This window comes from Aulonocara stuartgranti (genome assembly GCF_965226115.1).
Source record: "Aulonocara stuartgranti genome assembly, chromosome: 1".
Classification (NCBI taxonomy): domain Eukaryota; kingdom Metazoa; phylum Chordata; class Actinopteri; order Cichliformes; family Cichlidae; genus Aulonocara; species Aulonocara stuartgranti.
In genome coordinates this window covers 17,263,309-17,279,134 of record NC_138939.1, presented here as the reverse complement: position 1 = coordinate 17,279,134, position 15,826 = coordinate 17,263,309, and the positions used below count along the sequence as shown (strand labels likewise).

Here is a 15,826-nt window from a genome sequence, read left to right as displayed (position 1 = left end):
ATTAGAAGAAATGGATATTAAGTCTTCCACTGTATGCCTTGACTGCTTTTCCTCAAACGCGTTCGGGCTGAAACCCACACACACTGGAACGTGCACGTTTCCACCCCACTCTCTCCCAAACCAACCTTAAACAAACCTGCTCTAACACCTCTCTGGGGGACTTGTCGGTTGGCAGCTTACGGACCACACACAGGCGTACACACGCACACATAAGCAATTCCACACACTCTAATTTAATATCCATAACAACATAACCTTGAAGGATAAAATGCAGGACTCATTTAAATGCTAATTTGTTTGTTAACATAACATCAAGATTCAGTGTGGGACAGGTTACAGAACTAGGCTGTCACTTGATATGTATATTTTATTCTACTTTGTTATTTTTATTGGAACTTTGATTATGATAATACAAAACACTAAATAAAACATTAATATAAACAGGAAAGACTTGAGCAAAATCTTTTATGTATTCAGGTCCTTATTATGAAGCAGGAAATAAGGATGGCATGAAGAGGGAGAGCGATAAGGGGTGGAGGTTCCTGTGCAGATGTCAATATTGAAATTGATGGACTAAATCATATTTATTTGTGTGTCCATATACACACTTCACATGCAACTTCATCAAAACCCCTGGTGTATATCGTAATAATAAGCAAGCTATGAAGATTGTTGTATGTATTTCAGTGGAGTTTTCCTTCATGTTTTCAGGAATCATTTGAGACTACGACAAGTCAATCGCTGGTAAGTTGTTTAACACCGTTCATATAAAAAGAATTTAAATAGAGATGGTGTTGTGGTTTCTAAACTCTTGACTGATTGTGTAAACACAAATTGTGCTTTTAGCAGTGCAGAGGTTTCTTGCATTGCTGTCTTGTATAGTTTTAGGACACTTTGGGGTAGTTCTTTTTTTTTTCTTTATTTGTTTATTTATTTATTTAAATCTCAGAAATTCCCAAGGATGGAAGAGGAAGAAGCCTTGGGGGGATAGCCCAGGGACAGTAGACCAGGAGAAATACAGACATCAAGTAAATAGATTGGTGTCTTGATTACTAGGGTCATTTGATCCCTGGGTGAGTAGCACCTGGAGAAGTGCATTTAAAAAAAAAAGCACAGTCAGATCCCTGCCTTAAGGGAGGCCAGACTGGCTGGTCTACTCAGACAGGAAACTTGGAGAATGATCGTACAATTGAGGTTGCCCTGGGAAGCAGCTCAGACACTCAACAGATAGTGAGATAACTCCAGAGGACAGTCTAGAAGTGGGGCAGGTAAGCAGACGGACAGCAAATGTGGGAACCATTCTGTAGGCTTGTGACAAAAGTGGAACCATCCTGAAAAATGGAAAGAAGTCTAACAGCAAAGGGGAAAACATTTTAGAGACTGGGCTGGAAACTGACAGTTGAATCTTGGATTATACTCTGTTGCGGACATGGACAGCTGGAGACCCATTGACTGAGTCTCTCCTGTTACACTTCTTTGAAGTCTACTTGAAGTCCACTGCCTGGATGCATGTGTAGTTGGTGCATTTTAATGTAAATTATCTAAGGGCAAGTCCACGCAGTCACAGGGAACAGGCATGTGGACCCTCGTGCTCACTGTTCAATGACAAATTTTACATCACAGGGATCTAAGTGGAACCTAGCAGACTTGTGGATGCAGAAAGTACTAAACCTGCTTAAGGTGAAACCACTGTGGTAGTCAAGCGCGAAGACTGAAAAGCAATGCAGCCAGATCCCACCCAGGTTGCGGCTGTCAGGGTGCACTGTACTCTTTGGGTAGAACTGGGAAAAAATGGACTATGGCTCTAGTAGAAGATTGGCTTACAATAACATTGGCTGGAGAACTCTGTCGACCAACAGCTTTTTGGTTTTTTTTTATTACGCATGAGAGAAAATAACTTGTAACACTACTTGTCTTTTATTTTTGCATTGCTCTCCACTAAGGATGGTAATTAACCGGTTCTCAGTAGTCCAATTTCTTGGAATTGTTGGTCTGCTTGTCTATTGATCCTGCTTTTTGCTTCCACTTGCACCCGAGCTACAATCAGCTGATTTCAATTGGTGTGCATGAGGAAGAAAATAGTGGTGCATTCTACAGCACAAATATGGATATTACTTTTAATTGCACAACAGGACGAGAGCACGATGGTAAAGTGCAAATTGCATCCAGGACAGAAACAGCTGCATTATATTTTTAACACAACACTGTATCTGCACAGACAGCATGCTAATACTAAGCTAGTTAAGAACCCAGAGTGATGTTAAAGCTGAGTCAATGCTGATTCCAGCCACAATGTGAACAACAAGTAACAGGCAGTTACTAGCATAAAACATCAAGCATAAAACAAGGTGCCAGTACTGGCAGTGAGGTGAAGGTTGGAAATTGATCTTTAACTTCCTTATTATGGATTAAGAGTAGCTGTATTAAATAAGGATTTATTCACAGCATCAATGTGGATGGTTACGATTAAGTTTGAGAGATATCAAAGTGTTCATCATGCTTTTGAAACTAGCAGTTGCCTCTTGTTGGCCATTAAAAGGAATGCTGATTTAAGGCATTTCCATGCTGGTTCTGCTAATCAAACCCAGTATTGTGTCTGCCAACTTTCCAGAACGGCGCATCTGAAAAAATTGAAAATCTGGGTGGTAGCAATCGCACAAAAAAGGTCAAACACAGGTCCGTTGCAGTTCAGTCGTGATAATACAGCTGTTTCACAAAACACTAACCAATTCATGAAAATAGATATTGCTTTCACCAGGTATGGGTGGTGTCAGTTGGGACAAAGTTGGTGTCAATAAAGTGGTCTGTAAGGAACAAAACTATAATGAAAGAACACACGTTGGATTTTTTTCTTTTACAGAATTGCCCTTCTACTTTATTGTTTCAAAATTAAGCCAGTGTATCACTGCCTTTCATGGTTCTACAGCAGCCTCATTGTGAGTTATGGGATGCCTGATGCTTTGGTGCCAGAAATGTTCAGTCATGGTATTGTTTGCTTGCCACTGAGAGTTTATCCAATCTATATTTTACCCCTCTCTGTTGTCTGTCTATATGTGTATGTCTAAAATGTTCCAGTGACAAAAATCCTCCAGTGCGCTCTCATAAAAAAAGGATAGCCTTGCTAAGAAGCTGTATAAACTTCACTCCTGCTTCTAGCAGCATTGATGCCACTATTCTGAAAGAGGAATGTTAATAGGAGGAACATTTTAGCGGTGAAGTGGTGGTGGTAATGGGGAAAGGTTTGATCTGACAGGGCATGACTCCTCATTACCAGTCTCTGCCCTTAGAAATGGGATCTGTTTATTTGACTCAGTCTCCCCTAAGAGCATTGGGCTGGTGGAGTAGTTTTGGCATGTGTTGTGGCAAATGCGTTGTAGTGTGATTATTATATCACTTGCCAAATCTCATCAAAGAGACATCGCTTCTTAGAGCATTTAACTGGTACACCCACTCAGTTGAAAATATTGAAACTTGTTTGTGTTCCCGTTTCCTGGAATGTGGCAGCAGTTTTAGACCTGTGTTTCTTGGCCAATGGTTGTGAGTTTTATTTGGGTATTCAAGTGAGCGAGTGCGGGATTTGGGGGGGAAAAAATTTTATATATATATATATATATATATATATATATATATATATATATATTTTATTTTAGGGGTGCAACGATATTCGTATCGATATTGAACCGTTCGATACAGTGCTTTCAAATTCAAAATTCAAATTCAAATTTTTATTTGTCACGTACACAGTCATACACAGTACGATATGTAGTGAAATGCTTGGACAACTGCTCGTGACCTAAAGAAAACAAAAAAGGAAAAGGCTATGAATAAGAAAGGAAATAAATATGAAAAATTAAAAAGGGTAAATTTAACTAGGAAGGAATAAAATATAAATTAAGGTTAAAAATGAAATAATTGTACAACACAAATTAGAATGAAGGGTAAATTTAACTGGGAAGAATAAGATAAAGATAAATATATAAATTAAAGTTGAAAATAAAATAACTGTACAACAAAATACACAATACACAATATAGAACTATATAAGAATGTATGAAGAAATCTAAATATAAATAAATATATACACAATAACAGCAGCTGTACAAGTATTAACCGGAAATGAAGAAATGAAATTTCGGTTCGGTACGCATATGTATCGAACAATACAACATTTGTAATTTATTTTATCAACTTTCCTTCTGACGATGCTGTCTGTGTGGAGCGCTCAGTGAATCTGCGTTCGACTACTCCGCCTAGGCTGCACTGTCGAGCGCAGATCCACTGAGTGCTCCACACAGACAGCATAGTCAGGAGGAAGAGCGCGGGGCAAGCTAGCGAGACAGAAGTTAAGCTCTCCTTGCAAGATGGACCTCCCCCACCCTCATTCAGATCTGGCGTTTGGAATTATTTTGGTTTTCATGTGACGTATGACCCTGAAGGTAAGCGAGTCATGGACTAAAGTAAAACAGTATGTTGGATGTGCCATGCAATGCTTAATTACATTGGTGTGAACTAGTGTGTTAGCGCAGTTAGCTCGTTAACGTGTTGGCCGTCTAGCCCCATGCACGGGGATTTGCCGTGTTGTGGCGTTAAGGTCATTTCAACGAGATTAACCTGAAAGCACTAGTGGGAACATAACGAATATGACTGCACATTTACGCCGACATCATCCTAGTGCAAAGACAAAAACAACAAGCATGCTACTAACTTTAGCCGAGTCATTTAGACAGCTGTTAGCACATGATTCTCCTTATGCTGCTGAGAATATAGCCCAGAAGAAGCGGATAGTATAGCTTTTATTTTGGAAAGAGACATTTCTCTGTAATAAACTCTCTTTTCCAAAGATGAGTGATTCCTCAATCAGATACAGGGCTTGCAAAATCGCTAGCCCGACGTCCCGGAGCTAGCGATCTTTCCAGTCGGGCTACAAAAATCTCTCTGCCCTGCCCCTCGGGCTATTGTAGGAAAAATATATGTCAATGCTTTTGCATTCTTTCAGAAATGTAGCTGGGTAATTATGTCATTGGCATCGGTGAGCCACTGTCAATATGTGACATATTGAAATCGCGTTTGAATTTGCGCTTGTTTTTTTGCTTTCACTTTGCAATGACAGCACTGATCTGTGAGTGATGATAATTTGTGCACCAATTCCTCTGACATCGTCTTATTAATCGTTAGCTTACTATGCAAACATGACAAGTGAAATCTCCCGCAGCAAGCTTAAACATGTGAGAGGTTGATCGCGCAGAGAATCGCTGAGCTTATGTGAGTCCGTGTGTAAAAGTAGCAGTATATATATTTTAGTTCTGCTGAGCCAAATAAGACAGGTCAGGGTGAAGAAGTGACAGCCAAAGAAAAGCTTACCACAAAACGGAGAAGTTATGACAAATGAGACTATAAGGCAAAAAGAAAGTGCAGCTTTATGGTTTCATGGACAAAAGAATTTCTGTGGCTGCAATATGACGAGCTAAATAACCAGGGGTGCACATAAGTGGTCCGCAGGTGCGCATTCGCTGTCAAAATAAAAAACGCGCACAAGGGTTAGGGTTAAATTTAAAAACTGTACTTTTGAGTTAAAATATATATTTATAATTTTAATAAATGACAAATTAAAAAGGCATGAACATTTTTTTGTATCGAAAAAATATCGAACCGTGACACCAAAGTATCGAACCGAACCGAACCGTGAATTTTGTGTATCGTTGCACCCCTAAAAAAAAAAAAAAAAAAAAAAAAAAAAAAAATATATATATATATATATATATATATATATATACACACACACACACACACACACACACACACACACACACGTGCGTATGGCAAGGTTAAATTAATATCAGTATTATAGAATATTTTACAATTTTAATTAATTAATATTATAAGTGTAATTATAAAACTGAATATTCTGTGTGGCTGTCGGTGTAAATATAGTTGTCTGTCTCTCTGTGTTATAGGCTTGTGACCTGTTCAGGATGTACTGGGTCTATTGCTCTATCACAGCTAGAATATGTTCCCCCATGACCCTGAATTGGATTAGTGGTAAATGGACTGATTCTTATATAGTGCTTTTCTACTCTCCCAGAGTACTCAAAGCGCTCTATACAACATGCTTCATTCACCCATTCACACCCACTTCTAAACTCAAGTGCAACCTAAACTACATTCATACACATTCATACTCCGATGAATGCATCAGAGGGCAACTCGGGGTTAGTATCTTGCCCAAGGATATTTGGCATGCAGACTGGGGAAACCAAGGATCGAACCACCAGCCTTCCGATCAGTAGCTGATCTGCTCTACCACCTGAGCCACAGCCACCCCTGGAAACGAACAGATGAATAATCAAATTTTGAGTTTTGTTCTGTTTTGATAGTACTAACGCATGGTTATTTTGTGCACACGTGTGTGGTCTGAGTTTGGTCTCTACTGACCCAACTCATGCTCTTGCTTCTGTATGAGTCTCTTACCACACACATCAATGAACTTGTACGCTGAAGACATACTGTAGTTTCTCTGTTTTTCTTTTCAGGCTGAATAGACCTGTACATGTACATGCTGAGGGAGAGCTCTCTCTTTCTCTCTGATGATCTATAGAGTAAATGGTTTAGACGTGCCTTCTCTTGATGCGAGCACCACTCCAGCTCTGCTTGTAATATGTCAGTGTCGACTGCAATACACTGAACCATATGTTGGCTCATGGGTCCTTTACACTGAAGCAAAGACTTTGCCTTGTGACAGTGGCACAGCATTTTCATCATTATACATTATAAGGATCTCCTCTGTCATCACATACAATGGGAGTTGCAGGTAGGGGGTTTCACAAATGGTGAGAGGACAGTGATTTTCTGTGCTGTAGGGTTGAAAGTCCCTGGCTCTTTATCCCTTTCTTTGAAGTGTCCTATCTCTTACAGAGATGGCATTTTAAGGCTGTGTCCACAGGTACACAGGTATTTTGGGAAAAATGCCTTTTTCTATTAGTTTTGGCCTTTTGTCCACACATAAAAGGTGTTTTGGATCACTGAAAACTGAGTGTTTGAAAAATTCCTACCAGCCTTAAAATTTTGAAGACTCTGTTTCTTGCTTTTAAATGTGTTCAAGGAAAACTTTTTGTCAATATTTTCTTGTGCAACATCAGCGTTGTGCACCTTTTATATCAGTAACACGTCAGACTGTGCACCATGTTTCTGGGGTTCTGTTTGGCCAATTTTTTTCATCACAGATAGTGTTGTATTGCATCACCAGTTGCTTTGGCATGCTCTTGACGACACACACAAAACCCCCCAGAAAAAATAAGGGCAGCACAGTGGTGCAGTGGTTAGCATCACCTCACAGCGTCACTGAGTTCAATTCCACCAGCAAGCCAGTCCAGAGACATGCTTTTTGTGGGGATAGATTAATTCCTGATTTCAAATTATGGGGCAAAAATCAATAGATTAAGCTCTAAATTGTTCATCCTAGATCTTATATCAAGCAACAACTGGAAACCTTTGCCTTCCATAACTGCAGCTGTTGGTCATCTAAATTCTCAAACACTTTCTGTTTTTAAAACAAGAGATGATGCAGCGTGCTGGAAAATATTTCCCTTTATCAATTTTTTCTCCCCCCAAAGGACAGAATATGCAATTGGTCCCTTTTGTTTGTCTGTCTGTCTGTTTGTTAGCAGTCTAGCATCTAGTTTTCAAGGTATCATTTTTAGTTTTTGTGCAAAGGATAGATACTAGGATAGATACTAGTGAAAATACTAATTGTTACTATTCTCACTAGTTGGAACCAGATTTACTAGTCGTTTAATCTAATTGTTTTACAATTTAATTGATGCCCAGTGCCAGTAAATTATGTGTGCCACCAGATGGCGCACCATTGTTGAGAATGTCATGAATCTGTTAATCTAGGCCTGATCTTTTTGTTAACACTATTAGACTGAGAACGTGGATACAAGTGGGGGATAATAGCTTTCTCCGAAAGGTGAATCAGTCTGGGGTGAGGAGTTCAGTCCTTCTTGAGGGGTTCAGAGTAGAGCCGTTACTCCTCCACATTGAAAGGAGACAGCTGGACAGCTTCTACTGGGAGGAGGCCCCAGCATAGACCCGGGACACGCTGGAGAGATTACGTCTATCGGGTGACCTGGGAAAGGCTCGATGTTTCCCTGGATAATCTGAAGGAGGTGGCTTGAGGGAGTTCTGGGCTTCCGTGCTGCTTCAGATATGTAGAAGAAAATGGATGGATGATTTATCGTCTTCTTTTAGAATTTAACTTAAGTAGTTTCCATGAATTTTAGAGCAGCGTGCACCATTCATAATGCATGGCACAATGTGCCACACCTTTCAGTAGCAGGGTTTTTTTTTGTTAATTTTTTGTCATATTTTAGTAATACGTGAACGTCTTTTGTAGGAACATGTCTTCATATCATATTTAACATCAGTTTGTTTTAAGTTTGTTTGGAGCACAATGTGTAATGTTGATAAGGCAGGATGCAAGGTGCCGCATATTTCCGCAGCATGATTCATTACTGAAGAATGTGATGAATGGTTTAAAATGCATTTATTAGTCTTTGACTTTTACCATTAAACATTTCTGAAATTTAACTTGATATCTGAGTGCTTCTTAGTTTTAGACTAGTTGATTAGTCAAATATTGTTTTTTCCTTGTTTATTCAACTAAAAAATTAGTCGGCAGGAACATCCCTAGTATATACTACTAATGGCTCGAGCAGATTTAATTTTGGTAAAAATTTAGTTAAGGTCACACTAAATGTGAAAATCAGTAAAAACATCATATTACCCACAAGTTTTTATGGATTTTAAAACGTCACAAAATAAACTAAGCCTTGGCGCAGACATGAGTATTGTTAAGATTCAATATTGAGGAAGGGTACAAGAGGTGATCGAAGAATAACCACACCGATCCGGCCGGGTAAAGTCAAACGAAGATTTTAATGAATACACGCGTGGGAAGACAACTCTGTACGCAGACAGGAAGTAGTCTTCGACTTAATCAAAGCATGAACAGATATTTTATAGCATCAGGGTTTATTTACTGACGCCCCTTCATACGTCACAGATACATTTTATACATAGATCAGATCAACATCATCATGACTTTTCACCTAGAAAATCATCTTCTATTTTCATGGCTAGCCCTTCCTGTCTACCTTTCAGTTCTTGTCTTGTTCCTCTTTCTTGCCGAGACACCAAGAAACGGTTCCTCTTTTACCAAGACAATTTTGCAGTTACAGCCAAACATAACTAACCTCTCCTCTAAATAAATCTAATTTAAAGTGTGTGTGTGTGTGTGTGTTGACCTCACATGCTCTTTGTGTCACCTCTTCACCTACTGTCTGTGTCTCGTCCTCAAATGCTCTTTCTTAATTCACCTGTTGCACTTCTGACCTTTTACCAGACCAGAAGCTCACTGAGACTATGTGTATGTCTTCTACTAAATAAATGTTTTAATCAAGAACCTCTACTAAAACCTTAATATAAAATGATCTGATATATAAGTGTTTTGTAAGCATGTATTGCAATTCCTTCTCTGGCTCCAAGTCACTTGCACAATAGATTGTCCGAACATCGCGCCGAACAAAGCTTCCGACCCCCAATTAATTGACCGAGCTCCAACTCTTTAATAAGCACAGATATGCATTGTGTATAAAATAGTCATAGCTGCTTAAGGCCTTCTTAAAGCTATCTGTTACATTGTTAAAGCCTCGTCTTAGCCTGCGGCTCAAAATAACTTCCTGCTTCTTTCTGCATACAACTTCCTGTCAGCCTGCAACTCAGTCTTTCTGAAAGAGACACTGTTTAAACCTTGGAATGCAATATCCATGCTGCAGATTATATTATTAATGCAATGACAATTATTTGACAATAGCAGTAAAATAATTTCCCTCCTCGACACTCCCCCTTTTGACCTCTGGAACACCAGAGGTCACAATACATTGTGTCCTCACGCAGACCCTTCTCTGGTGGTCTCGAACCTCGAGATCTCCAGGATCCTCGCCCCTCCTGTGGTCGCCGAGATCGATCTTCTGCAAAGGAAACAAAACACCTTTTCTTGCATCTCCCTAACTTATCCTATCTGGGACTCTTTAATCAAAAGCCTGATCCTAATTACCTTCTTAACTTATTGACTTGTATTTATGTATACTCTTCAACGTTACTCATCACTTTAAAATTCTTTTAAGCGCTGGTTTCACGTCCAGTTGCTCGCTCTACTTTCCCTTATCTGATCATCAACATCCTGTGCACAAGTTGTCGCTGCTGCAAGTTAATCTACTCCAAAAGAAAACAACCACTTTAATCAATTATGTTTAAGCATATAAGCAATTACTCCTGTATACATTTCATCATAGCTAAATGCTGCCTTGAAACAACTCCTATGTGTTAACACTAACTTCATTTTAAAACCTCACATTTCCTATGTTATCACCTGTTTTGGTATAACCTTTTTATTTCATTTTGCTCCCTTAATGTAACAATACCTCCTAATTCTAGTTTATCAGACTTAACCAAAATATATGCTTTCCTTCCTCTTTGGTCCTTCTTTAAGTTCAGTTAAAAGCTAAATGAATTTAGGGCCTTTTGCCTGGAATCAATACTGTCATGTGTGTTTCTTAACTCTGTGTCTGTAAGCGTGTGCAATCCTTCATGAACTCATATTATCCTCACAGTAGATTGGCTAATCATAGCGCTAGCCAAAGGCTCATGACCCTCCAGAGACAAATTTGAGCCACAACTCCTTTAAAAGCACAAAATGCAATATGTATAAAATAGTTATAACTGCACCTGAAATACAAAGTTAACATCATCATAAACATCTTATGGTCATCAAAGCAATGGGCAGGGCTGCGACCCAATTTAGCCCTGTCTGCGCACAAATTTTAGCCAACTTGTTTTCCAAATTTAGGTTCATCCTCTCTACCTCTTGCAAATCTTTATTCTTGAAGTGAGCACCATTGTCTGATCTAATTCTCTTGGGAAACCCATGCCTTGGAATGTAATGATTGGTTAAGCACTTAATCACACTTTTCGCATCTTCACATTTGGTCGCCCATGCTTCGGGCCATCCAGTCAGAACATCCACACACACCAACAAATACCTCACCCCACCTGGGCCTGTATCAATCATGTCGGTATAATCAATCACGACCTCTTCTCCTGACCTTCCTGGCATGAGAACCTTACCAGCTTCAGGTTTTACTGCTGGCTTTGGGTTGTGTGCCCCACAAATTAGGCACGTTCTGGCCTTTTCCAGTATCATCCTTCTCAAATCAGGATGCCACCATCGGCACAAATTTCTCTCCATCTGTTCCACTCCCACGTGACCAAGCCCGTGAGCCTCATTCACCTTTTGTTCCGCCATTTTGGCCGTTAAAGCGGGACGCCCATCTGGCCCCCTCCACAAACCGCCATCTTGCCAGGCTCCTTTGTTTTCCCACACCCCCTTTTCCTCTGGGGATGTCTCCTCCTGAGCCTGTCTAACTTCTTCCATGCTGTTAGTGCTAACCTCCTCTTCTGGGGTTACCTGCACCAGTTGTCTCTGTCCTTTGTAGCCCGCTGCTTCCTTTGCGGCTTCGTCAGCTTTCTGATTTCCTCTTGCCACCATACTGTCTGCTTGTGAGTGGCCTTTGCATTTTATAATACTTACCTCGTCTGGGTCCTCCAGGGCCTTTTTGTGACAGATGGGTGCATTAGTGGCCGTTCTGAACCCGGCTCTCTTCCACTGAGCCAGTTCCACATGAGCTGCTCCAAACGCATATGCTGAGTCAGTGTAGATGTTCACTCTCATGTTTTTAGCCAACCTCAGGGCTCGAGTTAGGGCTATCACTTCAGCTCTCTGGGCCGACTGTTGTCCCTCGATTTTTCCTTCAACCTGGGCTTTCTTAATACAGTCATGTGGTTCTCCTGACCCCATTAGGTCTGCCATATTTATTCCTTCATGTGTGAATATCAAATTTGGCGCCTCTAAAATTTTGCTCAACCTTTGTTGCGTCAGTGGAGTCATTGTGAATGCCTGTGAGTTCACATAGGCCACTACACTGTGTGTAGTAAGCACTTTCAGTGGGTGTTCCCTCACTATATGTGCTGTTTTCTGAATTATCTTTGCTACTCCTGCTGCGTGTTGTGTGCATGTGGGATGCCTTGCTTCTGTTGAATTTAATCTTATGCTAACATACATAAGTACATCCCTACCTCCCCCTTTTTCTGAAACAACACACCATTCACAACTCCCTTTGTTTCTGAAACATCAAGATAAAATGCCTCATCATAGTTAGGTGTGGCCAGATCTGTGGCTCTTGACAAATCCTGTTTTAGTGAAATGAACGCTGTCTCTGTGTCCGGCGTCCAAGGCAATTCAGCCTTCAGATTTCGAACACCAACTTTCTTGATCAAGTCCCTTAAAGGGGCCGTTTTACCCACATAGTTCGGAATGAACTGCCTGCTGTAACCTGTCAAGCCAAGAAAGGAAAGCAACTCCTTCACAGTTCTTGGTTTTGGATGTGTCAGAATTTGGTCTCTGTGTGTGTTCATTAACCCCACTGATCTGTGTGCGATCACCCGGCCCAGGAATGTTACCTCTGGCCGGACCAACTGCAGTTTTTCTTTGCTCACTTTGAAGCCACACTCCGCCAATCTGTTCAACACCACGAGCAATGCTACCGCACAGGCCGCTGCTGACGGGGCTGCAATAAGAAGATCATCAACATACTCTATTAATGTACAGCCCCCTGGCAGTTGACATGGGGACAATGTCTCTTTCAACACCTGATTAAAAATTCCTGGTGAGAGTGCAAAGCCTTGTGGTAGGCGTATGTACCTAAATTTGCGGCCTCTGTATGTGAATGAGAAAATGTCTCTGAGTGACTCGTGCAGTGGGAGACAAAAGAATGCATTCGCTAGGTCAATACATGTGAACCACTTTTGGTCTTCAGTTTTGTGCTTCTATTATGGTCTGTTAAATGGTATGTCAGACTTCAGCCGGAACAGGACAGGCGAACAGTTAGCTAGACCTACATCTGTGGGCCCTGCGGACCACAAAGTACCAGGCAATTTTGAGAGCTCAGCTACTGCATCAGGATGATCCATTCTTTCCCTGCCATGTATTCTGGAGATTTCTTTATGTTCTAAGATCACTGCATCGTTGGACAAACAAGTTATGCGATATATTTTACATTTTGGTGCATACCAGACGTTTGGAATTTGGGTGCTTTGCCAGCATGCGTTGTCCAGCGCCCGCTCGACCATTGGTCCCAGATCTCTTGGCCCATGACCCTCGTGGACCGCCAATGTAATGTGAGGGGCTGAATCCTCTCCCACATTGTACCAAGGCAGTTGTTCATCAGTAAATTTCACAGCCGCGGCCACACCTTCTGGTCCAACATAAATGTTATGTGTTTGCACATTCCACGTCTGTCCCTCAAGATCAGACTGGAACTGTTCCCAATAGATATCGTTATCTTCCCTATCATAAAAGAGTGTAACGTGGAAAGGATCTCGCGGTGGGGAATAGACGGCCAGGCTCATTATCCAGGGTTTCCACAGCTGATAATGTCTCAGAATACCTTCTTCCACTAGCCTCCCCCAGTAGATTTCGGCAGTGGGTTGTTCAGAGTTCTGGACTAGATATTGAGTCTTTGAAGGTGATCCCAGTTTCACAAGCAGGTCCCTGCCCATGAGATTTTCCAGGCACCTGTCAGGACACCACATATTGGTGCTTCAAAGTCTGTTTTCCCAGCTGTGTCAATGCTGGATCATCATCATTGACAGCATAGGTTCTGCCGTCCCCACGCTGTTCAGTTTCTCCGGGCTCCATCAGTATTGCTCCCCCTCCCAGCCCCAGTCGGCTACTGGGTACTGGGGGCTGGTGCTGCATTCGGGTTTGGAGCTTGATGTGCTCCCCTGTAAGCAACTCTTTGTCTTGGGCCTCCTCGTGCCTGGGGTTGATAGCCTCGCCTCTGATAATTTCGCTGCGATTCAGGGCATTCTCGGGACCAGTGTCCTTCTGCTCCACAGCTGTAACAGCCAGTCCAAGACACACTGCCAGGATTCCCCGGATTCCGAGCCCTTTGTCCTCCCCTCACGGATCCACCACGCCCTCTCTGCGGTCCACCGGTCCCCCAATTCCCTACGGGTTGACGCTGCCTTGGTGCATTGGCGGGCCAACGATCATCAGGGTAGAGACCCGGATCCTGATCTGGCCAGTCAGGCACAGGATCGGGCTGAGGCCTTGCCACCATTATAGTCTTATTTAGTTCTTTCGGTTCTTTTCTTCGCATTATATTTTTCGCGAGCCTCACCCAGCTGCAGCCTAAGCAGCTGCGCCTATACTTCATCTAACTCTTTCTTTTGTTTGTTCGTCAAATCCTGTTCCTGCTGAAGTCTGTGGGTCACATGTCTCTCCCACTGCACCGAGTCTGCAACGGCAAAATCTGGGTTCTTTTCCAAGTCAACTGCAACCTGGTTGGGCAGCCCTGCCAGCATTGCCGAACGAAACCACGCTCTACTTTCACCCTCCTTCCCCGGATGTATTCCTGTTCCTAACAACCATTGTTCCTTTGCTTTAGCTAAACACTCTCTGGGTGTGTTTTTGGAATGGCTCCAGAGTTAGGAGTTGGGTCCTTTTCCCGAACTGCATCTGCTAAGTCACTCTGCACCTCATGATATTTCAGGTCATTTGCATATCTGGTTGTTTGAGCTATCTGCTCTACATCTGCTAACCCACCACCCAGCATACAACGTCCGGCCAAAGCGCGAAAGTCGCCCAGCGCTAATTCTTCTCCTTCCCAATGTTCTCCCTTGGTTATTGGTGGAAGTTGTTTAACCAATGCTTCCAAATCTCTCACCTTATAGGCGCGATAAACTGGTTCGTTCTTTGGACCTGCTATCAGAGGCAGACTTAAACCAGGGTCAGGAGCTCCTTGTTCAAAACTCACTTTTCTACTCTTCCTCGACTTTCCTTTTCCCTTTGAGCTCCTAAATATGGGCTGTCTCTGTGCTTGGTCTCTCTTCACACTTCTTTTCCTCAAAATTAGGCTTGTACTTGGTTGAGGTTCAGCTCCTCCATCTTCGTCCTCCTCATCGTCTTCTTCTCCTGATGACGTCGCACGGCCTTCATTCTCCTCTTCTGGCCCTCCCTGCATTACTCTCTGCTTTATAACCTCCAATGCCGTTAATGCCTCTATGGACGCACGTAGGGCCTCATGCATTTGTCCATACACTTCTCCTTCAGTTTTTAACACCAAGCTCAGAGGTATTTTATCACCCAGCCCTTTCTGTTGGGATATAATAGGTTTACTTACCTCAACCTCCATCGCTTGGCACTCTTTCTCTGCTGATTTTAATACTCCAGGGGAAGCCAAGCGAACAACTTTCTTACGCTGTTCGAGCTGATCCTTCAGAGGTTTGCATCCCCTTTTCCTACTAGGTGTCGCACCCGAGCTGTCAGCCATTCTCTGAAACACAGACTTACCTCTTCCAATGGCGTTGGTCGACTCCACCTTCTTGGTCTAGGTCACCCAGACACGCTTAACTTTCGGTTTCAGTCTTCGTCTCGCTGTTCTCGCAACCACTGGCTCCTCTTCCCCTGCTCGGTGATACACAAAGTTTAACCCAGCCCTTTAGACGCTGTCCTCGCGTTCTCAAGCGTTGACACTCAATCAAAATTATTCGCCCTCAAAGTGTTAATATATGACACCAGCAACCCTTATGCGCAACGCGCTCATCTCCGTATACTTACCTCTCCAATAGTTCCTCGGATTAGTGTTTTTTCATTTATTTTAAACCCATTAACGGCGCTGCGCGTCCCTTATATACTTTACAGCAACAC

General features: G+C 42.1%; 1 protein-coding gene across 1 annotated transcript; it reads right to left on the bottom strand.

Annotated features, from left to right (window-relative positions):
* Positions 1-10,026: 10,026 nt before the first annotated feature.
* LOC309707637 (uncharacterized protein) lies at positions 10,027-15,471 on the bottom strand. Its single transcript, XM_082535058.1, has 2 exons — positions 13,935-15,471; positions 10,027-11,668 (listed from the first exon to the last, which is right to left on the bottom strand). Exons 1-2 carry the CDS (start codon positions 14,331-14,333, stop codon positions 10,808-10,810), a joined length of 1,260 nt encoding a protein of 419 aa, XP_082391184.1. The 5' UTR covers positions 14,334-15,471; the 3' UTR covers positions 10,027-10,807.
* Between the last annotated feature and the right edge of the window lie 355 nt (positions 15,472-15,826).